Source organism: Coprinopsis cinerea (genome assembly GCF_000182895.1).
Source record: "Coprinopsis cinerea okayama7#130 chromosome 2 map unlocalized cont3.2, whole genome shotgun sequence".
Lineage (NCBI taxonomy): Eukaryota > Fungi > Basidiomycota > Agaricomycetes > Agaricales > Psathyrellaceae > Coprinopsis > Coprinopsis cinerea.
This window is the reverse complement of record NW_003307543.1, coordinates 515,138-539,165: the sequence shown is the minus strand read 5'-3', so window position 1 is coordinate 539,165 and position 24,028 is coordinate 515,138. Positions and strand designations below refer to the sequence as shown.

Here is a 24,028-nt window from a genome sequence, read left to right as displayed (position 1 = left end):
GTCCAGACTCCAGAGATCTTGGGTTTTACATTTACGAACAACGCGGTGAAGCCGAGGGTGGATCAAGAGGTTTCAGGTCTGGAACGTTGAGAGAACAGAAATCTGATGGACATGGTTGACCAAGACGAAGATGACGAAAGTTCAAGAGAATTTCGTTGACGACGCGAAATTCACTGGTCGAACGCCGTGGGAAATCCACGTTGATGGCATCAATATAGGTTGTCCTCAGTCTAGACGCGTTTACTGCTGGGGAGAGACTGGAAACGACTCTCTTAGGGCTGTATCCAACGAATCGTGGAAATTCCTTCTACATAACCCAAAGCGTTTAATAAAGAAAGCTCTATTCCTAGTTAGTAGTAAAGTGCCCACTTTAAATCAAATCTGCAGCAGACTCGGACGTTACAAGGGACGCTGTCGATGACATGAACCAACCCAGTCCAGAATTTACATACCATGCCATCTCCAGGCCTCCCGTCTCTCCGCCTTCCTTCTATGAAACTCAAGCGCCCACTCGTGTTGGTGCCCAACAATTCCGTAGTCAAACAGGGAATCCAGCTCCCCTTTGCCGTGGAACTGAATTTCCACACTGCACTTCCTCTGCTTCCACTCCCTATACCACCGTGTCCCAGGGTCGCAAGCGGCGTCTGATAGATGAAGAATGGGAAGAGGGAGTGATGAATCCCGCTCGAAAAACGCATCCCAGTCAAAGTGATGCTCCCCATAATCCAAGTCACTCCTACATGCTATACTCTCCAATGTCGCGATCTTCGAGATTGAAGAATATGCTGGTTCCGCGCCCTCGCCGCACGAGAGATTATCGACTCGAAGGTGTCGGATGTTGCATGAACCGGATTGATTGAGGTCTACCAGGAGATCGCGGATAGCCAACCATGGCATTCCGCTGTCTTCGAACGAGAGTGTTAAGGCGTCGTCCTGGCTTTGTGACAGGAGCCGACCCACCAGCACCGCTGCCGACTCCCCGCTGACATCGTCCTCGGAATCCTCCCGAGGGTCCACGGGAGGCATATAATTAGAAGCCAAACCTGGCTCGGCAGGATGGGTGACCTGAACGAACCGTAAGAGGTGTAGAGAGGGAAGGATGAGAGTGGGCAGGACGCGCTTCAGATAATGCACATCGACCGCCGACCCTACCAAGACAAGGCGCTTGAGACCGTCAAGCACAACAGGCTCTGATTCCAGGAACTCCGAGCAGAACCCGAAACTGGTTGAATCCCTGGGCTCCAGTATCAACTCTTCCAAACTAGGGAAGTTGGCCAGGGAAGCTGGAAGGAAATACGGGGACCCGCAGAGATGGAGTGATCGGAGGCTGGTCGGATAGTGCAAGAAAGCACCGTAGTTGGATTCCGCCGATATCCAGAGGTATGTAAGTCGATAGCTGATACAAAGGGATTCCAACTTCGGCAAAGGAGAGGGGCGGATGAACAGGCCGTATCCATTGATTTCTCGACTCCACGAGGATGTCTCCGATAAATCGATGCTGAGCCGTCTCAGGTTGTCCCATGGCCGAGGACCATCGTCCTCCAGATTCAATCCCATAAACGCCCCGTCCAGCCCCCCCAAATTGAGAATCGCCATCCAGGCTGGACAGCCGTCCACGTACCACTCCGACCAGTTCCTCCGGGCTGTGAGAATGGATCGCATCTGGGAGATAAATATGTCCTTTTGCTCGCAGGAAAGCTCTGAAAAGAGCGGAGAGTAGGCGGAGAGGATTGAAAGTCTGAGTGGCGGGTTACCGGAGCCTGCACGATTGAACCACGTTTCGACAAAGTTGGAAAGGGCGTTTGGGTTTTCGATGTCCATAACCCAACGTTCGAGGTCCAATTCAAGGCTTCTCCAAAGCACTGACGTGGAGATCGCAACCTGATTCCAGGTTCGACATACTCTTCGAAGGAGGTTGAAGGTGAAGGGGTCTGTTTCGGGGTAGTCACGTCCGTATAGATCCAGGTGATCGTGCTTCTTCAATTCCAATACCCAGCAGAAGATGGTAGGGATGAGTTCAGTGGGTAAGGAACGAATGGGGGCCCGGATAACGCTGTACTGGGCCTGCAGCGCCTGTATTTTCTTCACAGCTGGACCTGATTCTGTTGCGACTAGGCCGGTTGTAGAGGTGTCGTGTTGTTGCGCCTTTTCCTTTGCACCTGCAGGCAATAATGCAACGGGGTTTTCGATACTGAGACGTGCTTCGTGCAGTGCATGGAGAAATGAAGATAGAACTGGGATGAGGTCTTCGGGTAACAAGTCGTTGTTGAGCGTGTACGGAGTGAGGCGAGGGTCAGGATTAGGGGTATCCATCGTTGTCGGCGATGATGGATCCGATGAGAGTGACAAAAGATCAGAGCGAGTGCTTCTAGCCTCGTGACCATTCGGAGAATGGGAGGAGAATCGAGCCTTTTTGCTCGTATAGCATTGTCATTGGGAAAGAAATCGCGGATGGATTGGTTTCGATGAAACTAGGGAATATCCGAACAAGGTAAGGAGCGAACGAGCGGGAAGGTGCAGAACTCTGTCTCGGCTCGTGGGAATTCCGCGTCAGGCCCCGCTGATCCGTTCATCCTGCGTCGCCTTAACCTCGACGACCATGACCATGGCCACCACCCTCATACCCGAATGCCAACTGTGCACTGATCTTTCTGCCCGCTTTATCTTGAAAAGTAATACCAGAGGAAGATAGAATCCCAAAACCCAAAACACCGTCCAAAATCACACAGTTTATGGAGTATTGACTGACCCGTTCTATACATGATTGCAGTCTGAATGAGTTGTGAGTGTTTTCGTGTTTTCCTTGCATTCCAGCTTATCTCTGGCACACTCTCCAGCTATGTTCGCCGCTAATTCTGGTACAAAGATGGCTGCCCGTGGGGGCTGGGCCGGTCAGCCGCTAATTGGCCCGTCACCCCATCGACTTGACTCCAAGTATCGACTGGAAGTCCTATTCAACTTCAGAAGTGAGCCTGTCTTTCTAGAATAAACTCACATCATTCTCGCCACGCCTCTGACTTGACCCACCTACAGAATGTCGCAGGTCTACATAGGATCACGCCCGCGAAGCTCGACCCCCTATTGTTCCTCGCGCTTCGCTGTCTCGCCTCAGCCAGGAGTAACACGCACATCTTCGATGTCGTAAACTGTTCAGAACCCGGAATATCTTTCTCCGATGACCCTGATAATACTCACTCGAGGCTTCTTCGACCCTTTTTTTTGTCTCATTTGGCGGCATCACGCCCATCAGGGTTCCGCCCTATTGTCTTCGTGTGGGTTGCCTCGAGGCGTACACTAGACCTCGCCGTCGGGAGTCATCCCAACGACGACATCTTACTACACCCTCCTTGACATGTGCGGTTGCTAGGTCTCGGTATCGTATAATAAAGGGATGGAGGGTCAATTGTAGGGCCTTGACGCGCAGAGGCGACGTCCGATCGCCAACATCGCTTCAGGTTTCCCTAGAAAAGGGTACACTGGAGAATATCCCCCAAGGATCCTTTCTCATCCTCCGTTGCGGCAGCGCCCCAGCACATCCCCTTTCCACAGCCTAAAGCGGGTGCTTTCCATACCGCGAAGCCCTCACCACCCTCCATTCCTTTGTGCCACCCTCTTTCTGATTCTGACAGACCATTGCCCCTTTCGGTATTCTCCGCCCTTCCTAGCCCCGCCGAACGAAGTTCAACACGAAAAGCCCACAAATCCAGTCTTCTCCCTCAGCCCTCTTGGATGCACGATTCCTATTCACTCCCCACCTATTCTGAACGGGACATCGCCACGTCTATCAGCGTCTCACCCAATCTCAGTTTCAATCCTCATTCAACTTGGAACGACGATTCTAAACCCGCCGCCTATCACCAGACCCTACCCTCCCGATTCCGTGGGGTCATTTTAGGCTTTGTCTCCCTCCTTGCCCCCATCCTCGCTTTCTTCTCCGGCCTTTGTGACATCACAAAGCAATCATTATCCAAAATGAACTTGTATCCGTATTCTTCCAAGCGGGAGAGCCGCTCTACAACTTCTACTTCTACTACTTCAACAACCGCGATACCAGAAGCTTCAGCATCGTTCGCCAACTTACAAAGTATCTACCCACTTGGCCCACCCAATACATCCTCCGATTCATTCCCGTCGTTCACATCGACAACATCCCTCCCTCTCCCCGTCCCACCCCACTTTTTCCGAAAGTACGCCACTCGATCGACGAAAGCAAAGACATCGAAGACCTCCTCCGACATGAGTCCACATGGCGGGGGCGCGTTCCTTCGCAAGATGTTGTCGTTGAACTTCCGGAAGGACAGCGCCAACAATCGGAACGCGAACCAGAGTGAAGGAGAGATGCGCAACAGGAAGAAGAGCTTCCTTCGCTCGTCGTCGGATAGTGTTGCCACTCCCTCTCCTCTGTCGCAGATGTCTCGTGGCCATGGCCATGGTCATACTAGCTCCCCGTCCTTGGCCTCATTCACCACCGTCTACACCGGCAGCTTCGGACGCGAGAGCCCAGCCATGTCTCGCGCTTCCTCTGAATTAAGCGTCTTGTCCAGCGGAGAGTCCGGTCTCGAGTCGGATAGCACCCTCTACGTATCCGAGGACGAGGTGACACCCGCTTCTGCTTCATTCAGGAAACTCTCCATTCAGACTGAGTATACGATCAGGGTATGTTCGTCTTTCCCGTTTCACTCTACTTCAATCCGACTAAATAGGTACCTATTTCTCCAGGCATCGCAGCAATACCAGTCCCATACTCCCGAGTTCACCAACCCGTTCCAAAGTGACCTCGAAACCCCTCGCGCTTCAAAGTACCACCATCGCCAACAGCAGTACCACGACCAAGACCGTGACCGTGACCGCGAACACGACAGGGACCGCAACCGCCGAAACCCCCGCCCAGTCCACAACCTCGGCGAATTCCTCGCTACCCGTCGCGCATCCGCCTTGCTCTGCCCGCCCGAACCTCCCAGTCGACTGGGTCGCAGGAGGAGCAAGACGACTCTGGCGACTCCGGCTTCCCCATCGTACGTCTATGGGCAGAGCGGATTTGGGTATAACAACGACCACTACGGTCAAGAAGATGTAGTCCACCCTCGCAAACCCTCGTATGTCGAAGCGACGTTTACCCCCCTCCCTGTCCCCCCTTGGCATCGACGACGCAGAGCGGAGTTGGTGTTTGAGCCTGAGGATGGGGACGATGAAGAGCATCGACGTCGCTGAATGGCACTGCCGCTAACATCCCTTTGGATTCTTGGAATGATTTTGAACGAACCCGAAGCTTCTTCTTACGAGTTTTTATGCCCCTTTGGACGGTTTTGATACGCCTAATACGTTATTGAAATGTCACTTCTTCCTATTTCCAATCCGAGTTGACTTCGGAGTACACATTTTGTCTGGACTCTCTGTGTAACATATATTTCCCTCTATCCTCATCGATATGTATCCCTAGCCACTCCTTACTAGACGAGCCTGTTTGTATCCTGAACCCCACGTTCAACAGAAGAATTGTACATTTAATTAGTCCCTTCGGACGGATGAGTGGGGTGGCGAAGCACAAATGGTGGTACACACAGAATTCTCGATATCGAGGGCGTACCAAAAACACAGAACATGGAATCATCGACTCGGCAACTTACAACAAACGAGCCCGCGTACAAATACGTACTCTGAAGCTAAGAACAAAGCCAAAACCTCGAACGACCACGAAAACTTCAAAAAGGGAAGGTAAGAAGATACTCCCTAACCATCAACCAAGGTCAAAAGCAAAAACGCGGGCTATCACATCAGAACTCCAGCATTCATCCACGAGCAGGGATAGCCTGGTTGTTGTCCCTGGCAGCATGTCCTCCACCACGTCCACCTCGTCCACGACCCCGGCCTCCACCACGCCTTCCGTATCCGCCCCATCCACCAACATAAGCACCAGGACCCATCAAGCCCAACCCACCAGGCTCGCCAAAAGTAGCCACATTCTTCTCCCTCTCCTCCTCTCGCCTGTTACGACCGGCACCTCGACCGCGTCCACCGCGTCCACCGCCCCTTCCACCCTGCTCAGGAGCAGTATTGGATGAAAGAGTGTCAAAGAACGAGGTCTTGGGGTTATACGCAACGGGTCCCTTCTCCTTGGCGGGTTGCTGCTCGCCTTCAGCAGCACCCTCAGCAGGTGCACCATCGGATGATCCAGCAGCGGTACCACCACCGTTAGTTCCAGCAGCAGCGGCGCTCAGAGGTCCATTCGATGCATCCTTGGGGCCAACAGCGGCAGCCAAAGCGGCTTTATCGAATTTAGCGTTCATCGACTCGAAATCAAAGTCGGTCTTGGGGACCTTGATCTCGTGGGTTCCTTCGCCGCGGGCATTGCGAGGGCCGCCGCCACGACGTCCGCCGCGCCCTCCAGTGTGGTTGTGGTGAGTGACGACAGCTGCGGCGGTGGCGACGGTGGTGCCGTTGGAGACGCGAAGGTCGCCGAGGGCGCGTTCGACGGTTTCCAGTGACGCTGCGGCGGTTTGGACGGCGTTGGGGCGGCGGGGTTGTTGTTGCTGCTGTTGGTGTTGTTGCTGCTGCTGCTGCTGGGGAGGACGAGAGGCATCAAGGGCAGGAGCTTGGCCCGTGGTTCCGGCGGCGACTTGGGCAGCGGTTGCAGGAGGAGCGGGGGATTGCTGTTGCTGGGGAGGAGGAGCTTGTTGGAGGGGTTGTTGTTGTGCCTGGGGCGGGAGCTGTTGGACGGGCTGGGGAGGTCGAGGAGCGTAACCGGGGGGAACTTGCTGCTGATGCTGCGGGGGAATCGCGGTGGGCGCCGGCGGTGCGTAAGGAGCATAGGCATTCGCGTTCAAAGGTGCAGAAGACTAGGAAACAAAGGTTAGAGTTGGGTTCACAACAAAGAGTCAGAAAGACGAGAATGGGCCTCAGAAGGAAGGCAACGGAAGTATCCACACGGGGAGTTATGCGCATCTCGGACAGAAATGATTTTACATCCGTAGTGCTTCATCACAGAGCCAAAAGGAATGGGGAACGACAGATGGGCAGGTAGCTTACCATGATTGCGGGGTCATCGAGCGGGCGACGGGGTGGCGGCGGCATCTGCTGTTCGTCGACCGACAAGTCCTTCACTTCTGCAGCTTTGAATACAATGAACGCATATGGATCCGGTGCAGGGGGGATATATTCTGCTGGAGGCCTGGTTATCGCAGTCAGATTTGGCGAGTAATTTTTCAGCACGAGGATGAACATACCGTCGCGATTCCGTTCCCATTGAATAGACTGGTTTAGGGTATATCGTCAGTCACGTCTTTCAAAGTGTCTACCGAACTGTGGCACACACCATTCTGCAGGGAGATCGTCGAGGCTTGGGGGTCGATACCCGCCAGAATGCCTCTATATCGAACATCTGAATGCGAGATGAGAGAAATCGTCTTTCTATACGATATTTGAGCGTTTGCGAGGTCTGTAGTTCAGCACTACATACCCGATGAAGCTTAAAGCCATGGTGTCGATAAAGACGAAAAGAAATAAGGATGAAAGGGTAGTCGTCAGTCGAAAATGCGAACTTGCCTCTCCTTGTCGACGTGTTATTCTTCAAACTCCGATCCCATAAATGGGATATTGCTCTCACAGTCCATTGTCCCAACGCGTTTTATTTCTTCAACCATGCCCGTCCTCCTCTGCACCCAGGTTTTCGTTCAGCTCCTGTTCAGGGATCATTAACTGTCAACATGGCGAGAAAATTAACTTCTGCTCGGTGCTTCGTTTTTGCCACGACTCAGGGAAACGTAACTCTACTATGGCGGCCCAGCTTTGCGACAACTCTAACTGTCTGTCCCTTGGTCAATGAACAGCGTCTATATCTGCCTATTCTTGGCACTTTGTCCCTCTCTTGAAGTCACTTTCATGATGAACCGTATGGCCGCGAGACACCTGACCAGGCTTCACGTCTCCCAGAATAGCTCCAGCTTCCATCTCGTTGCTCAAGGCGGCGTTATGTGGCCATATACTCGGCGGAGTTTCCGAGTTACTGCACTTTGACTGGAGGATCGACGCTCGCGACCTTGTACTTCGCCTCCGGTGGGTCGCCGACCTGATGAAGAATCCCTCCTTGGAACTCTGCGGCACATGATGAAGGACGCCCCAGGGTATAAATCCGGGGAGGTACCCGCCTTCAGTCTTCAGCAACCAAACGGAAGCTACTACAACCCCTCACTGCTCTCACCAAGTAACTTGTACGCTCTCTCCTTTGATATCCCTTCCACTTCTGACACCCCCCACGCAGACAACCACAACCACAATGGCCATCTTTCACACCGGCAGCGAGCTCTTCATCATCACCCGCGGCCCCGGAAAACTCACCCTCCTCACCTGGGGTGGTCTCAACAACCTCCGCAGCGTCATCGGCGCCATCCCCACCGAAAACACAGGCGTCACCAAATGGGCCGTCTCCTTCAGCCACAACTACACCCGCTTCTCCTTCATCTGGGAGGGCCAGGGTGAGGCGTGCTATCAAATCGGCAATGGGCTGACTAGGTCCCCCGTTGGCCGCAGCTGGTCCAGCTCGAGCACTATCCATTGGGGATCGTCGACTGTGATTACGGAGGATGTTACGTCCGTCGTTCCGGGGGCGGTTAATAGGGATAAGGTCACTACCGCTTATGCCCTCCCGGATAACCTTTGATTTTGGATGCGGTTCAGCAATGTTGTACGACCAGTTTTGAAGTGTACTCAACGTTATGTCATCTGTATGTTCCTGGTCCCTCCTGTAACCTTGTACGCAACATTGTACGATAACGCCGGTGCTAACAATCAAGCGGTCCACAGGATTCCTTGTAAAATGTCAGAGATAAGTACATCTCGGAGATCATACGGGTTCGCTGCCACCATCAGACCCTTCAAAGAGACGATAAGGTTCCATTGGAAGTTCAATCCAACCATTCTAGCTCTCATCCTCTAGGCATGCGTACTGACATGCGCGAGAATGACATTGGTTATATAACCTCCATCGACATCAGGCTCCCTCAGGCTCTCTCTCCCTAATCCCACCAACAATGTCCAAATCGAATGACACAGCGATGACGTTGGACTCAGACCCTACCTCAAACCCAATAAATTCATCCCAGACCGCGGCCGGAAAGGATTCAGCAGGAGGCGGCGGGTCTTCGGACGATCCAAACACCATCTCCTACGCAGTCGCTATCTACCCCCACGTAGGCGATTCAGACGATGAAGCTCCATACGTCGCCGTGTATGTATCACCCACTTCCCTCCTTTCGATTTGCTCTAGTTAATGGCTCCTGCAGTGGCGATGCATTCATCATTCTATCCCGAACCGAAGGATGGTGGATCGTCCAAGAGGATCCTACGGGCACAGGCATTGTCGACACAAGTGGTAACGCCAAAACGGGACGTGTACCCGACTTTTGTCTGCTTGAAACGAGGATACCCATAGCTACCGCCATCGCCGATGCTGAGGCTGCGAGCACGGTTGAACCTGGACACGATGATGGCAAGAGCCCCATCTTGCCGTTGAGCTTCATCTCGCCCAGCTCGCCCGGGATAGCATTGGTAGATTACAGGAAGCAGGGTGAGGAGGAAGTCGATATGGCCAAAGGCGAGTTCGCCCGGGTGTTCAAGGAGTATAACGATTGGTACTATACTATGTATGTACCTCGAGTTTCTTTGTTCGACTTGTAGGGAGGGTTCGAGCTGATGCCTCTGGGGCTTTAGATCGTCAAGGAAGCGGGCGGACACCGTGGATGGGTGCCTGTAAGTGCCTGAACTTCTCTATATCCGCTCTAAATTCTAAATTCTAAATTCTGACTCTGTCGTAGACTTCGTCCGTCAAGAAAACTGCTTAGGGTTTGGGCGCTTATTCCCGGGGTCTGAGAGTTACCGTGCCAACACTTCAGAATCGCATGAAAGACTTCGTACCGTCGATCGTGTATCTATATCTGACCCTAAATGCTGCCAGTGTAGATGCGGTCAAATGGACTGTAATCGTCGAGGATTTACACCAATTACGATCAAAAGAATCCCACTTCAATATCCACGGAGAAGGTACAACAGAGTACAATACAAGAGCTCATGATAAATTACAGTGGAATAGCAAAGAGACATGCAAACGAGGGGGAATCAATGAAGGAAAGTATATAGTTCTTGACGAGAAGCAAGAGTAAAACGAGAGGTATAACATGATGTCAAGCACAAAAACCAGAACCATCCAATCCAGAAAGATGATAATCATACGCAAGCAAGTACCTATCCCTCATCCCACCCGCAGGATTATCACTCCCGCGTATAGACCGGCGGCAAGTTCACCACAGGCCTCGGTGGTATCCGCAACCCACTATCCTGATGCACAACCACATCCACATTCGCACCTCCACCAGCAGCCGCCACACCCGCCCCATAAAACGCATGCGCAGGATTATGCTGCCCAAGACCCTGTGGCATCGATTGATACCCGCCAGGATTGTTGTTGGCAGGCTGAGAAGGAACAGAATACGAGCTCGCAGTCGTATCACTAGGCGTGAACGGAACGATATTATCCGCCGCATCCAGGACCTGGCCTCTCCGCAGAGGTGATAACCTCGACGGCTTGACGTCCCTGTCCGCGCTCAGATTGGTGTTGGACAACGACGCTTGAGAGATGATGAATGGTTGGACGATGCTCGCTTGAGCCATGCTATCGTCCGTGAATTGCGCGCTCGGGTTCGTTTGGTGCATGAGCGGCATACTGCTGAGTGATGCGCTTTGTGTGTGGCTGGTGGTCATGATCGGATGAGCTGGCGGTAAAGGTGGAGGGTGGATGGAGTTATGGGCGGGAACTTCGGTGTATGGTGCTGGAGGTAAGGGCGTTCCATTCACAGCATTGTGGCGTCTCGACCGCCTCTTGTAGAAGAGGATACCTAAAATGAGGATGACGATGAGGGCCAAACCGCCTATAACCCCCCCTACTATCGCCCCAACCGGCGGCTTATCCTTGGAATGATGGGCAGGTTCGGACACGCGTGCACTCGACGAAGGCGAAGAATCGTCCATCGAGGGCGTCACTTTTGTAGGATTCGTTGGCATCCGGAAATCACCTTCTTCGACTAGGAGATAGTCGAGCACGAGGGGAGTGGAGGACCCTTTATGTTCTACCACCAATGTATGCTCCACGCCAGGCTCGAGATCTTCCAGTTCAAAGTAGTACTGGTTTCGAAGCGTATAGGTTGATGGAAGGCCTTGTATGTCGAATGTTACAGGCTCTCCGCCGTCCAGTGAGTAGGTCCCCGTCGAGTTGCCCCTCGGATAGTTGTCCGGCGTCCAACCGACCCAAGTGAGTTTAGTGCCTAGGTCGCAAAACAGATACATGTAAGCATAGACCTCTCATCCAGAAAGCGGGCACGCACCTGTAAAAGCAACCCCAAGCGCCGACCCAGGCTGCATAGCCAAAATCGCATCCCCATGACTATCCGTTATTGTCTGCCAATTCCCTGCCGTATACATGATACTAGGATCCGTATGTTCAATCAACACTGTCGGCTTCTCCAACCTCGCGTCATATTCCGGACGATACCGTATCGAATCCACCCAAAACACACCACCGTCCCCCGCTGTGGCGTTCACAAATAGAGTATGAAAGTCGCCCCGCCCAAAGAGACCATCCCAGGAGCACAGAGGGAAGTTGTTCGCCGGTCCTGGATACGAGTTTTCCACTACTACCGGCTCGCCGTCGATCTGGCAATGCCATTCAGGTGTCCAGCCGTCGTCGTTCGAGTTTCTGGCTACCGCGCTGGTTCCATACAGCACGATTTCCTTGCCTATAGGGAATATATGACAGGATCAATCATAGCAAAAAAGAAAACGTCAATTTCGAGGAGAAAAAGAAGCAGAAGAAGGAAGGACGAACGCACCAATGTAAGAAAACGTCAGGTTGCCACTGGTGTTGGTACCATGTTGGGATCCGCGGTAGGTGGTGCCAAAACCGCGATATCCCGCAAAAGGGTCGCGTCTAACCATCCAGTCGCCGGTGAACTGGAAGCTGGGGTCATCATCGTCCACGACGACCCATCGCGTCCTGTTGGACATGGCGTCGACGCGGATTCACGTTGAGCGCAACGATGGATGGGACTGGAAAGAAACAAAGACCGCGGCAGTGCGGTGGTGAGGAGGGGAGAAGGTGTGCATGCGGGACGTGAATTAGTAATGTGATAAATATCTTCGGAATCCCATTGACTCTATGGGTGAGGTCAAAGCGGCGAGGTTGTTGTTTCTCGCGAGACCAATCGGATCCAATGAATCAGATTATTATCAGGTATGGACACCTGAGCGTCGACTGCTGTAAAAAGGGACAGGACATTGCATAACACACGTATTCAAGAAAAGACAGCATGCCGCTAGAAAGCTGGGTATCAGTTGAGCAAACTCGCATTCTAGGAAGGCTTTCATACCTAGGACGTCAATCTCTTCATCGAAGGGTACGCTGAGAAGCCTGGAATAGCAATCTTTGCCTTATAGCCAATCGCAGATAACACGGGGATTGCATCACAGCTGAGACGACATCGCCATTCGACAACTGGGGGACCAAATTGGGCTGGACATCGGAGGGAAATATAAGCGGTGAAAACCCGAGCTCCCCGGTATGGCCGCAGGTACACCATCATCCGTTCTCTAGTCCTTGAGAGACGAACGATGACTTTGATAGCGGTCTGAATGAAATGAAGAAAAGGTTTTGAAGCCATGCTACATTGGTTATTACTATAAAATACATGTGGTCCTCTGTGGGCAAAAGTCAATGACACATTCAGAGTGACGGGAATTTGGACATACTGCCTTGAATTGAAATAATGATAACTTGAGACTACTACTGAAAGCGAAAATGGTGTGAAAGTGGGAGAAATGACCAGAGATGGGAGGTATATCGTATGCCGAGCGTTAGGCCTTAGGCCCTTGAGGCACCCCTCGGGGCAGGAGTCGAATCTCCATTAACAAGAGCGGTTGATTCGGCTCGACCGGATAAAGGCCCTGCACTCGATGAACGCCTGGCCTTCCGTTTCTGACGATTGTTTAATGCTACAACACGTTCCTCTTCGTCGTTCATGGTCTTGCGGGCCTGGGTGAAGAAGAGCTTTGCAGCCCGTTGTGAGATGTTCTCGATGAAATAAGTATTTCCTGTGACTCGGTTAGCTCCGGCATGCAGCAGTCGAGAGCTGGAACACACCTCGAGGAACCATAAACATCGCTCCAGAAGCCAGTACTAGCGAGGTATCGTGGATCTTCAGGTTGACAGCGCCCTCGATAACGTAGAAGATCTACTACCAATTCAGTCACAGCGACAACGGCTTCAGTGGGAATACGCACATAGGTGTTATCCTTCGTGGCTTTGCTTGGCTTCCGGCACTTTGGCGGGATGACTAGCTGGCCAGCCGCAATAAAGTCATCGTCCCACAGAATCTTCTCATATGCCCAATCGCCATTCGGTACTTGCTTCGGATTAACCATCTTCGCCGTCCAAGCGATACCTGGGCGGAAAGGTGAGTTTACCACAAGGAAGGAAATGAAACCACGCACGTTTCATCATCTCTTGACCACGTCGATAATCGAGAACAGTGGCATCAGGCTCAGTTTCGTCGTCCCAGCCTTCCTCCAGATTGGGATTGGGGGGTGGAGGCTGAGGTTGGACCGTCCGACTCCGACTGCGACCTCTCTTACGTTTACTGGTCAAGGGCTCTGGCTGCTCCTTCGGTATTCGAATGATTTCGCGGATATGTGGGACAAGAACAGGTTGGGATTGGGAGAAGTCTGGGCGACCGTAAACGACCTTCTCGCCTCGCCACCACTCTAACGGCTTATAGTGCTCACGAGCACTTCTGCGCACACCGTCTCGTACAGCTAACGTCCTCAAGTCAGACAAAGCACACTCAAGAGTTTCTTTCAACTCACGTCGATTCTCCTTCTTCCCTCTGCTCTTCGTCTTGGGCGGTTCCTGCTCCGTGATCTTCACTTTTTTCTTCTTGGGTTGCGGTGTAGGCTCCTCTTCCTCCTCGCTATGCTGAGCATGGTCCAGCTCATCCAACCCTTGTGCAATCTCCGCCTCTACCTCCTCCTCTTCCTCCGGCTGAACAGACTCATAACGCGCCTTGCCCTTCCCCTTGTTTTTCTTCGGAGTTTCCACTGGGTCTTCATCTTGAGGCTCATCCTGTGGTTCATCCTGAGGTTCGTCGAGAAAGGGGAAGTTTTCGTTGTCGTCGTCGTCGTCATCGTCGTCTTGATCGATTTGGGTGAAGCTAGTCTTCTGAGGGGAAGGATCACTCTCTGCAGGATAGTCGTCATAGCCGCCAGCATCCATTTGCATGCCACCATCGTCTTCGTATTCCTCATGTGGTTCCGAGCTTGGCTCCCGCTCTTCTGGAAGAATAGACCGTCGCAATCGAGACGGACCAGCGCCCCCATGAGCCATACTCCGTCCCCGTGGTGAAGGAATCTTGTCAAAGTCAACGCTCGTGCTCCGTGCCACCGGTCGTGAAGACGAGCGTCCATTAGGCGTCGCTGGTGGTCGCAGTCTCGCAATGTTCTGTACCGGGCCTGACCGAACGTTGTTACACCTCGACTTGAACGTAGAATGGCGGGCGACTCACTATCGACATCCATGGACATTTCTCCATACTCGTCGTCATAGTCCTCCTCTTCCTCTTCGTCGTCATCGTCCTCATCATCATCGTAGGCTATGCTCTTTCTCTTTCCCTTTGGTCTGGGCGGCGTCCGACCATCTGCCTGACCTATCACCTCGTCGAATGGCTCGAATCCGTCCGACTTTCGTTCGACATGCTGAACAGCGATACCGGTCTTCTTGCCGACGTTTGGATTATCGCCTCGGTACGGGATATGAGCTTTCTGAAGGGCGCGCCGTGCGGTACCCAAGCTGCTTTTCCTTGCTGAAGTGGGCATCGAAGTCGGAGAATAGTGGGGCCTGGTCGCTGTCGTCGACGACGCGGAGCGGAGACGCGGTCACAAAACAAAGAAGGCAATCCCCTTGATTTCCCACGGATTTCGTCAACAAACAACGCGTTTGTCTGAGTTTGAAACGACGGCACGCGTTTTTCTGATTTCTTGTCATGCTTCGCTTTCACGCTTCCGCGCCTTTTCGCAGGTGCAGGCAGTTCATAAATGCTTATTATTCGCGAACGAACTCGACGACGACGAGAACGAGAAATGAGCCAAAGGCGGGCGATAAAGGTGGGCCTAGGACGGCTTTCACAGGGCTTTGAGGCTGAACAGAGAAACAGTCGTCGTTGGAATGTCGGGCGGAGTGGATTCTTCCGTGGCAGCATTGTTATTGGCACAACAAGATTATGACTTGTCTGCAGTGTTCATGAGGAACTGGGACACCAGAGACGAATCTGGATCCGACAGGGGCTGTGAATGGGAGAAAGATTGGGAAGATGTCCAACGAGTGTGCAAGAAACTCGATATTCCATGCTCCATGGTGAGCAGCCTGCTTCATTGGCCTACATACAATCTTTCTTAATTTCAGTTAGATTGACTTATCACGAGAATACTGGAATCGAGTATTCGAACCCTCTCTCCAACAATGGGAATTGGGGACAACCCCGAATGCGGATGTCTGGTGTAACCGGTCAGTCTTAATCTTTCGATTAGCTATCCAGGAAGGCTGAAGACAACAGAGAGATCAAGTTCGGCGCTCTTTTGGAACGTTTACCTCCAGACAGCTCTGGCCAAAGGCCTTGGTTCGCGACAGGTATGTCACGTTCTTGGTCGACCACCAGGCCTCTCATTCCTGTACAGGTCACTACGCTCGCAAGACATGGTCTGAAGGGCCAAATGCACGACCCAAACTCGTTCGCCCAGCAGACGGACACAAGGACCAAACTTATTATCTATCCTCCATCTCCGAGTCCGGCCTTCAACGTGCTCTCTTCCCCATCAACCACCTCCAGAAGCCCCAGGTCCGCGAACTCGCTCAAAAGCACGACCTGCACAACGCACAGCGACCGGACAGTGTTGGCATTTGCTTCGTTGGAGAGAAGGCCAAGTTCCACAACTTCCTATGTACGTTTCCAATGTTAGTTCACTGAATGTTTTCACTAACGACAGCTTGCCCAGCCAATTACATCCCTGCACAAAAGGGCCTCATCATCGACGAGACAACGGGAAAGGTTCTTGGCAAACACCAAGGACTGTGGAACTATACCATTGGCGAAGGCTCCCGCCTTCCTGGCATGCCAACCCGAATGGCCGTCTCTCGAAAGGATCCTTCAACCAACACTATCTACGTAGTTCCGGGAATGCGAGTGCCCGTTTCTTCATTTCCCACTTGTATTCTAACGACCATGATAGGAAGCACGAATCCCTCTACACCAATGTGATTAACGTTCCCGAGTTCACTTGGATTTGGAGCGACTCGGTCCCAACAGAACTCGACACTCCCGAGGGCTTCCGGGCATCCGTGATGCATCGTTACCGTATGAAGGCTGTACCATGTACAGTTAGACGGTTGGTTGTCCTACTTCCACCTTTCTCCCTGGTCCATGCTGACCTTGCTTTAGTTCTAGTGGTCAAGGGGTGACGGTCCAATGTGACGACCTGGAGCAAGCTGTGACACCCGGCCAAGTCGCGGTTCTTTACAGTGACGATTGGTGTCTAGGCTGTGGAGTGATAGCTTCAAGCGAATTGGTTCAGTGAGGGAGGCTGACCTACCCCTCATAGCCTTGCATGAACCCGCGACAGCCATTCCCGCGACTTCGAAATGGCCCTGCACCATTCCAGAGCGACAGGCACGTGCAGGTAGAACGGAGGTCTACCGCCGATGGACAAGGCATCGAGAGTGCAGCGTAGAGTAGCGGTCGGACTGCCGTCAACGAAGTGGTATTGTGTTATTTCCGAACCATCCACCCTGTGCAAATCCCGTATTATTCTCGCTCTGTCCAAGCGCTGTCTCACTGGTGACCGGTGAAGGTAGGACCACCTGCCTTTTCCGCCCTTTGTTCACCGTCGTTAAATAGCTGCCCATGACCTCGTATGCCTCCCATACTTCCCTCGACCCAACGCATTCCGTCATTTGCTTCAATCCACCCCAGACTAATATGACAAGCATCATGGACACCTTTCCCCCAGAAATCATCGCAACCATTCTCCGCTTCGCATTGATCGGCAGCGCCGACGACGACGACTCGGGCCAGGCCCAAAGCGCGGCCGTAGATCCTCTGGAGATGGAGAATTACCGTCTGGTCTGCAGGCGGTGGAACCAGACCGCAGTCACCACGCCACATCTCTGGAGGGGACTGAAGCTGGATTACGGAAAGCTCAGCCCAGACATCCTGTCGTTCAGTCTTGCCTCTTTCGCAGAGACTTGGTTTGGTCGTGCTGGCACGAATCCGCCTCCATTGACGCTCGCAATCGTCGAGACGCCCAATAGGGCTTCACGTTTACGATGCTACTTACAACCTTGCATCCATCAACCGGAGGTGCTTCACATCGCAAAAGAAACGCTGGCCATTATCTCCAATCTGCGATACAGTTGGGCAGAATGGCATTTCGATTCAAAGCAGCTCTGGTATTCTTTGGAAGTGCTCAAGAGAGTGAATGGCGACCCCGACGCCACAGCTAGGGGTGACCAGCACCTGAGCACCATCGAGTCGATTAATGACATGATTTCTTTGCATACCCTGTCGCTGACATCCGACGGGGGCTGGATTGGCCTCTCTGGCTTCCTCCCATTGTCACTTCGCCGTCTGCGTCTCGCCGAAGTGTATTACAGATTGCCCTGGAAGGTTATGCAGCTTCCTCAGTTGCAGGAGCTCATTTTCGAGGGCCCCATCGGATCGTCGCTCATTTTCGACTTTGCGGCCCCGCAACAGTTGATACAAAACCACGTCTTAGAGAAGCTTGTCTTCTCCGATATCGAAGCGAGCGACCTCCTCCTCAGTCTCTTCAGCAACACCACCCTCCCCAATTTGAGGTCTATCCAGATTGTGAATCCCCGCTCTCTCTCGACCAGTGTGACCGAGCACAATCCGGACTTTACAGAACTGATGCGCCAATTTTATCGACGGAGCTATAGGACGGAAGTTCCTGGGGACCGACTTCAGGTGTTGCTCGAGGCGACCGATCGCGTACGAAGTGACGGCAGGATCCCCCGCATTCTTGCATCCCTCAGCGGTATTGGAATCACCCACCTTTTCTTCGCCAATCACCATGCACTGATTGGTTCACGGAAGCACGTCCTAATGTCCCTGGGACAAACGGTTCGGAAGATTGTTTGTCGTGAGCAGGGGGCTTATGTGGACACCCAGGGGAGAAATGAGCTCCAGCAGATGTTCCAGAGCTTCTGGACTTCCATGCTCCGTTCCCTGGTTTCGAGGCGTTTGCCCACCGACCCCAGTATTGTGTTTTGTGTCCCCGAGTCGAATGCGGCCAAGGCGTTTTTCGGAAGCTTGGAGTATCCACTTGGGGTCGAAATTCATTGTAGGCCTGCCGCAGAGTTGGAGACGATCGCCAAGAGCGGTTTTTGAGATGTCGTTTGACTGATAAGCGCCCAACTCCTTCGGCGGTTAGCAGTCTACAGCGGACCAGCTTGCCTTGTCCCGATATCTAAATGCAGCGCGCTCTCGCCGCATCACCTGTTACTACCCAACGACATACTATTTAACCTGATACCATGTCCTGATACCCTGTACCTTTGCAAATGGATGTGTTGGATTACAAACTTCAGCGGTTCAATTGCCATACTTGGAGCCACAAGCCTCTTGGACAGCGGGTATTAAGCTGCCGCAGCCTTAATAGAGCCATTCAGGTACCAGGGGTGACCTCGTCATTTCTCTCCCACCTCAAGGGTCACATTTGCCTGGAACGGATATCCCCCTCCATTCCCCGCACGTCAGGGCACTGTCATTTCATTCGGCGTATGGGTAGTACTTAGTGTGAATTAAGGATCATTGACAAGTATCTCAGGAACGCTTTACAGCGGTTTGCATTAGTCTTTGCGCGAGCGATTTCACAGAATCCAATTGATGGCGTGTCAATACAACTTCCCGCTTTATTGTACCTACGATATTGTCATCATGATCAGGCGCTCGTTCTGAGGGCGCTCGTTTTTGTCTAGTTTCCGCCGCTTCTGCCTAGCGAGAGGTCATAAGGACTAGTACTGTACACACAGTCAAGCGGGATCACTACGCACAAATAAAATGCCTCATAAATATCGACTAAGTAGTCTTGCGACCATCAATTGAAACCATCCATTCTCTCCCATGTCATGAGTGTCACCGGGCCCTGTTAAGGCTACTTGAAGAAGAGCTGAGCTCACTATTACTCGTAAAGGCTCGCCCTGAGTTATTTGATTCGAGTTACTCACATGAGTCTCTCGGCGGGATGTCATGCAGGGAATGAAGTCTCACAAGTTGTTCAAACTCATTCCAGCCAGGTGATCCCACGCCCACTATCCTCCCAAACCCACACGCAAACGACACGCTTGTGAACACCGATACCTCATCGTACTGAAGCTGAAAACTCGGAATGCACACCGGAAATGCTCAACTTAGTCCCGGAAACCTCCCCGAGCTTCTGTCGACATTCCGTCTCACCAGGCCTCTTGATTGCACCCTAACCATTTTCAATAGAGAACCAAGGCCATCTGTGATCCGGGTTCTCTCGCGTGGACTCAATTCTCTCGACGACAAACAGCCAGTCCAAGTGCATCCGCTCGTACCTGTTCACAAAAAAAGAACCACGACTTCGGTAACAATTAATATAATTGAACTAGTTCAACTCATTTGCTCAAGGCCTTTCGAAGCTTCCTCGACGACTTCTACACTTCTACCACAAGGTATATGTATCCGATGGAAAACGCCACGAAAGGCGCGAAGATGAGAAATAACAAAGCGTTCGGATTCGAATTTCCTTTGTCCCATGGTATCTTAGAGCTTCACCATGTAGATAAGACGATGATCACACCATATATCAGAACGACTGAGAATCAGCTGGAAGTTTACCTGTATGCCCGAGGTGAACTTTACGACGCAACTTCACCCCGTCTAAGTACCCGATATTTACTCGGTGACCCTACAGGCGAGAGATACGCTGGAAGTAACAACCTTTCGTCAAAGCCCTCAGTCTGCTTGCATCGGATGGAGAGGGCTCATTAATATCAGCCAATATCTTCTACCGGGACGCTTTGTGGAGACGAAAGAGATTGTATTAGGAAGGAAATACCCAACAACACAGATACCGCCGGGAATTGAAATCCGTTCTAAGAAGACGGAGCGAGTACTCACCTTCCTTCGAGTAACCGGGGTTACGCGATGAATACCGCGATAACCAAGTCATTGCTTCGTTGATGTGAGAGAAAGTAAAGGCGATATCATATGTCGCAAAACAAGAGACAAGTTGGTCGAACGTGGCGCTAGAACCACCAGGCTGCCCACGACCGGGCGAGCTTTCTCGCTCAGGATGACACGGAAGCTGAACTAGTTAGTCTTCTCCGGACCGTGTACGAAGGGATCGCATCCCCCTGGAGCCACTAGAACATCCCCGCAAACGTTCACATTACCTTCTACCACCCGAGGAATTCACCATCCAAGCCACTCCTTCCAGTCCACCAGCGCTCCTGTTCGGTGTATTCTCGCGTTGGTCGCTGGCGAGAGGGGCGAGGAGCCGTGTTGGAGTTACCTCGGCGGATTGGGATGGCCCGGACCTCCACTGTGGCCAACTCCTAGAGCATTCCTCGAGACACCACGTCTGTTGGTTAAGCTTTTAGCACGTTCCTTCCCCTCAGAAGCAACTCAGAAGCGGAATGAATTCGGTCCAGCGTCGAGGCAAATTTGAGGAAGGTGGAGCTCCTCGGTGCGAAGCAACATCAGCCTACGCCGACGTTCTTTCCTTTAGGGAGCTCGTTTAGGCGCCATAGCAAAGCTAGTCAACATCAGTCACTGCTTTTGGGTATGAGGGAATGTCTGCTACGCGATCGAGGAGAGGTATCTCTGGCTGTCAACGTGGGTAAATTCGACGCTCGTGAAGACTGCTCGCCTCGGATGAGAACATAAAGAACTTGAGAACGGATCTCCCGACCACCGAGAACGGAGGGTCCTCAGACGTCGGAGGGTCGTCAGAAAGACCACAGGCACCTGTCTCAGTTTCAATGTCAGAGTCAATGTCGAACATGAGAAGTTGGCGCGATACTAGTACCCCTGCTGTGATAAAGAGGCTTGATTCTCAGCCAAACCGAACGACCTTTACCAAACCGTCTGAGCGATTCACTTCGGAAGATATTGACGATCAATACCGTGTCATTCCCTCAGACGTCGAGGAAGTATGTATTCGATGCGTTGCTTCCAGATACCCAGCAGTATCAAACGGTTTGAGCGTTGAAGACAGTGTTGATATCAGAGGGACCGAGACGATACTCAGAAGCATACCTCTGACGGCCAGCGCGCCCTTGAAGTCCTTGGTGGGCATCTTGACGATGATCGTCAAAGGTTGGCGATGTGATGTCTGATCCTTGTTAATCATGATCTGGACGATAGAGAGGTGAAAGCACGGTTATTACCAGGGTTCATTGGCATTGGGCGCTTGCAACACCCAGACGAAGCGAATTTGGATCTGGGACAACGATGATCAGGTGATGAGTGTGTCTAACTTCGCGTCTCAATCATCGACAGTCCTTCTGCGGAATGTGTCTGAACACATGGGTCCATCACGGAGTTGACGACGCGTTGCGCGCTCTCCGCTGTGAATGAAGATGGGATTTGTTTTCTAAGCGTCAGCGCCCATGGTACGCGAAGCAGAGTAACGACACTTACAGATCTCAATTCCAACGAAACAATCATCGTGTGGTTCCACCTGTTGCTTGGCTGGAAATAGGCAACGAGAGGAATCTGTTCATGGCTACCACGTTACGTGTTGACTGTTGGCTTTGGGGTGGAACTGAGTGGGCCTGCCCGCGCCTCGTTGGTGATGTCGATCGGTAAAAGCATCGTCACGGTCCATCAACAACCACGGTTTTTGAAATGTCGGAATTCAATCCGACCCGGCTGTAACAATGCAGTGAGGTCTGCGCGAAGCGAAGAGGAAGTACGGGTTAGGAAAACTTCATATGCACCCTCCGAGAGTCGAATGGGAGGCCCCGTGATCATGTAGGATGTAATAGCAGAGACACACTAGCCTTAGATTTCCTGTGACCATGTCCAATTGACATATCACAGTTGATACCACAAAGCAATAAGTATCGACGATAAATGGCAAATGCAGCTTGCACTTGGGTGTTCCGGCCCGTCGGCAGGATCTTCCCCAATGCTTTGTTCCTGCACAAGTACCGACGCGTCCGAGCAATGTAATTCGGAGTCGCTCTTGCCTGCATGCTCCGTTAGCTCCTTGAGTCGACAAACATAACGATGGGTTCATACCACTTTTTCAAGGGTCGAGGGCTCATAGTAAATGAGATCTGGTCTTCATCCAGTCACCAGGTCTGCTCGCAATTACCGATCCACTTGGATCGCTTCACTGGGTGCCTGATTGCTCCAGCCGCGATGAAAAAGGCCTTTCATCGTCTAAACTGAAGTTCAATTAGTAAAAAAAAGCTCTTTCGTAAATTTTATTGCAAACGCCTGAAACATACCGAGATCCAGGTCAGGGATGGCAGAGTCAATCTGCGCGGGTTTTTGTGGATGGAATTAGATTCGTGGTCATCGGGACAAAAGTCGAAATCGTGTCATTATCCTCGTGTGTGTGTGTACTCATCGAGCAAAGAGCGCCAGAATTTCGCCGACCTCGACCCATAGTTCACCCAAGGCCGTTCCCAGCGCCGTCAGGTAAAATGTGACGCCCAAAACCGCATGCAAACGTCCACCGGATACTGTCGAACGATTTCACAGGAAACAACTGTTTCGTATGGTTTGGTGACGATAAACTCCAAGTACTCCAGGCGGTCGTTGACAAGAGGTGGTGGTCAAACCACGCCACAGTGAGACGCAGGTGATAAAAAATCGGAAAACTTGTGCAATTTACCAGCGGAAGACGTGGCGCAAGGCACCGAGGACGACGAGCCAATAGGATGACGCAAGAGCCCCGGGAACAAACGCCGGGTAGCATCGTTCCGCTGCCAAGCCGAGCTGGCGGGTGGTTCGGGGGCGCGGGAGAATCGGCGCGAACCAAGTGAACCACCAACCAAGCCAGTTGCCGAGCTCGATAACTTGAAGCCAGAGCGGTAGGCCAATCAAAACCGCTCCCGTACCGCACCGCTGTAACCATAGGCAGGACAAGGCCAACCGCGTTGGATCGGGTAACGCGAAAGTAATTGACAAAGCCAACCTGCTGGTGAGAAGTAGAGCTCTAAAGAGCAGTTCCGTCCGCACCCATACTGTACGTTATCATCGAGATTAAGCATGAAACAGCAGCCAGCAGAGAAAACCGTGAATTCGAGCCAGAGTTCCAGAAATCGCGGTTGATAACGATGAAAAAGCCAATCTGGTGCCGCTGATAGTGGGTGATAGTGCATAGAGTCGAGTCAGGCGCCAACTTCCTGGCATGACGACGCCAATTGCAAAAATCTCGTGTGTCTCCATCCCAAGTTTGTTCAGACCCAAGCACTGTTCGGACCTGAGAGAGCCAAAAAACGCGTCGAGGGTGGAGGTGAAAGCCAAGGTTCAAAGGAAAAGCAATGACGCGTAGCCGACGCGGCGCTTGGATAATCCTGCACATGATGAGTTACCAAATTGGGCAAGTCTGATGTCATCCACCAACCTCCCATTCAAAGTCTGAGAGGTGAAGTAAAGCTTGAAGCGCTTGAAGCTTGAAGCGCGACTGTATACAGCGAGTACGCTAGAGGAGGAGTGCCTTTCCGTTTGTATAAGGATGGCATAAGCCAAGCGTTGCCACCTAGTCACCTTCCTTAGTTTAGGGGATCGTCGTATCGGTTCACGACCATGCTGGTACTCCACTGGAGCTCAAAAGTTTTCAATGGCATTCCTATCATCCTTTTAGGCGGTGGAGAGGAGGAAGTACTGATGGAAGAACAGATGGCCTGGTTCGACCAGTTGAGCTGGCTCTCCTCGTG

General features: G+C 52.2%; 10 protein-coding genes across 10 annotated transcripts; 5 read left to right on the top strand and 5 right to left on the bottom strand.

Moving 5' to 3' along the window:
* Positions 1-444: 444 nt before the first annotated feature.
* Positions 445-2,313, bottom strand: CC1G_10562 (hypothetical protein; the record flags this gene model as incomplete). Its single annotated transcript, XM_001832834.2, has 1 exon — positions 445-2,313. The coding sequence occupies one exon, from the start codon at positions 2,311-2,313 to the stop codon at positions 445-447; it is 1,869 nt and encodes a 622-aa protein (XP_001832886.2).
* A 553-nt stretch (positions 2,314-2,866) lies between these two features.
* On the top strand, positions 2,867-5,211 carry CC1G_13840 (hypothetical protein; the record flags this gene model as incomplete). Its single annotated transcript, XM_002911759.1, has 4 exons — positions 2,867-2,966; positions 3,044-3,270; positions 3,466-4,656; positions 4,720-5,211. The coding sequence occupies 4 exons, from the start codon at positions 2,867-2,869 to the stop codon at positions 5,209-5,211; spliced, it is 2,010 nt and encodes a 669-aa protein (XP_002911805.1).
* Positions 5,212-5,549: 338 nt separating this feature from the next.
* Positions 5,550-7,489, bottom strand: CC1G_10559 (hypothetical protein). The gene is made up of 5 exons (XM_001832831.2): positions 7,457-7,489; positions 7,313-7,407; positions 7,224-7,251; positions 7,027-7,168; positions 5,550-6,836 (listed from the first exon to the last, which is right to left on the bottom strand). The coding sequence occupies exons 1-5, from the start codon at positions 7,474-7,476 to the stop codon at positions 5,790-5,792; spliced, it is 1,332 nt and encodes a 443-aa protein (XP_001832883.1). The 5' UTR covers positions 7,477-7,489; the 3' UTR covers positions 5,550-5,789.
* A 783-nt stretch (positions 7,490-8,272) lies between these two features.
* Positions 8,273-8,656, top strand: CC1G_10558 (hypothetical protein; the record flags this gene model as incomplete). Its single annotated transcript, XM_001832830.2, has 1 exon — positions 8,273-8,656. One exon carries the CDS (start codon positions 8,273-8,275, stop codon positions 8,654-8,656), a length of 384 nt encoding a protein of 127 aa, XP_001832882.2.
* A 370-nt stretch (positions 8,657-9,026) lies between these two features.
* Positions 9,027-9,836, top strand: CC1G_10557 (hypothetical protein; the record flags this gene model as incomplete). The annotated part of the gene is made up of 4 exons (XM_001832829.1): positions 9,027-9,223; positions 9,279-9,642; positions 9,706-9,744; positions 9,810-9,836. 4 exons carry the CDS (start codon positions 9,027-9,029, stop codon positions 9,834-9,836), a joined length of 627 nt encoding a protein of 208 aa, XP_001832881.1.
* A 427-nt stretch (positions 9,837-10,263) lies between these two features.
* CC1G_10556 (hypothetical protein) lies at positions 10,264-12,051 on the bottom strand (the record flags this gene model as incomplete). The annotated part of the gene is made up of 3 exons (XM_001832828.1): positions 10,264-11,312; positions 11,373-11,783; positions 11,877-12,051. The coding sequence occupies 3 exons, from the start codon at positions 12,049-12,051 to the stop codon at positions 10,264-10,266; spliced, it is 1,635 nt and encodes a 544-aa protein (XP_001832880.1).
* Positions 12,052-12,904: 853 nt separating this feature from the next.
* Positions 12,905-14,910, bottom strand: CC1G_10555 (hypothetical protein; the record flags this gene model as incomplete). Its single annotated transcript, XM_001832827.1, has 6 exons — positions 12,905-13,134; positions 13,184-13,274; positions 13,324-13,484; positions 13,534-13,854; positions 13,906-14,547; positions 14,601-14,910. The coding sequence occupies 6 exons, from the start codon at positions 14,908-14,910 to the stop codon at positions 12,905-12,907; spliced, it is 1,755 nt and encodes a 584-aa protein (XP_001832879.1).
* Positions 14,911-15,259: 349 nt separating this feature from the next.
* On the top strand, positions 15,260-16,665 carry CC1G_10554 (tRNA (5-methylaminomethyl-2-thiouridylate)-methyltransferase; the record flags this gene model as incomplete). The annotated part of the gene is made up of 7 exons (XM_001832826.2): positions 15,260-15,448; positions 15,501-15,598; positions 15,630-15,721; positions 15,769-16,032; positions 16,078-16,256; positions 16,325-16,476; positions 16,530-16,665. The coding sequence occupies 7 exons, from the start codon at positions 15,260-15,262 to the stop codon at positions 16,663-16,665; spliced, it is 1,110 nt and encodes a 369-aa protein (XP_001832878.2).
* Positions 16,666-17,078: 413 nt separating this feature from the next.
* On the top strand, positions 17,079-18,494 carry CC1G_10553 (hypothetical protein; the record flags this gene model as incomplete). Its single annotated transcript, XM_001832825.2, has 1 exon — positions 17,079-18,494. One exon carries the CDS (start codon positions 17,079-17,081, stop codon positions 18,492-18,494), a length of 1,416 nt encoding a protein of 471 aa, XP_001832877.2.
* A 2,036-nt stretch (positions 18,495-20,530) lies between these two features.
* CC1G_13839 (hypothetical protein) lies at positions 20,531-21,803 on the bottom strand (the record flags this gene model as incomplete). The annotated part of the gene is made up of 5 exons (XM_002911758.1): positions 20,531-20,689; positions 20,843-20,889; positions 21,102-21,167; positions 21,393-21,489; positions 21,777-21,803. 5 exons carry the CDS (start codon positions 21,801-21,803, stop codon positions 20,531-20,533), a joined length of 396 nt encoding a protein of 131 aa, XP_002911804.1.
* Between the last annotated feature and the right edge of the window lie 2,225 nt (positions 21,804-24,028).

Bases quoted from the DNA above. Each gene is read 5' to 3' on its own strand.
- CC1G_10559 (XM_001832831.2), bottom strand. From the start codon at position 7,476: ATGGCTTTAAGCTTCATCGG. The intron at 7,252-7,312 runs GTGTGTGCCACA...ACCCTAAACCAG, and splicing joins GACGATCTCCCTGCAGAATG to TCTATTCAATGGGAACGGAA. The intron at 7,169-7,223 runs GTATGTTCATCC...TGCGATAACCAG, and splicing joins ATGGGAACGGAATCGCGACG to GCCTCCAGCAGAATATATCC.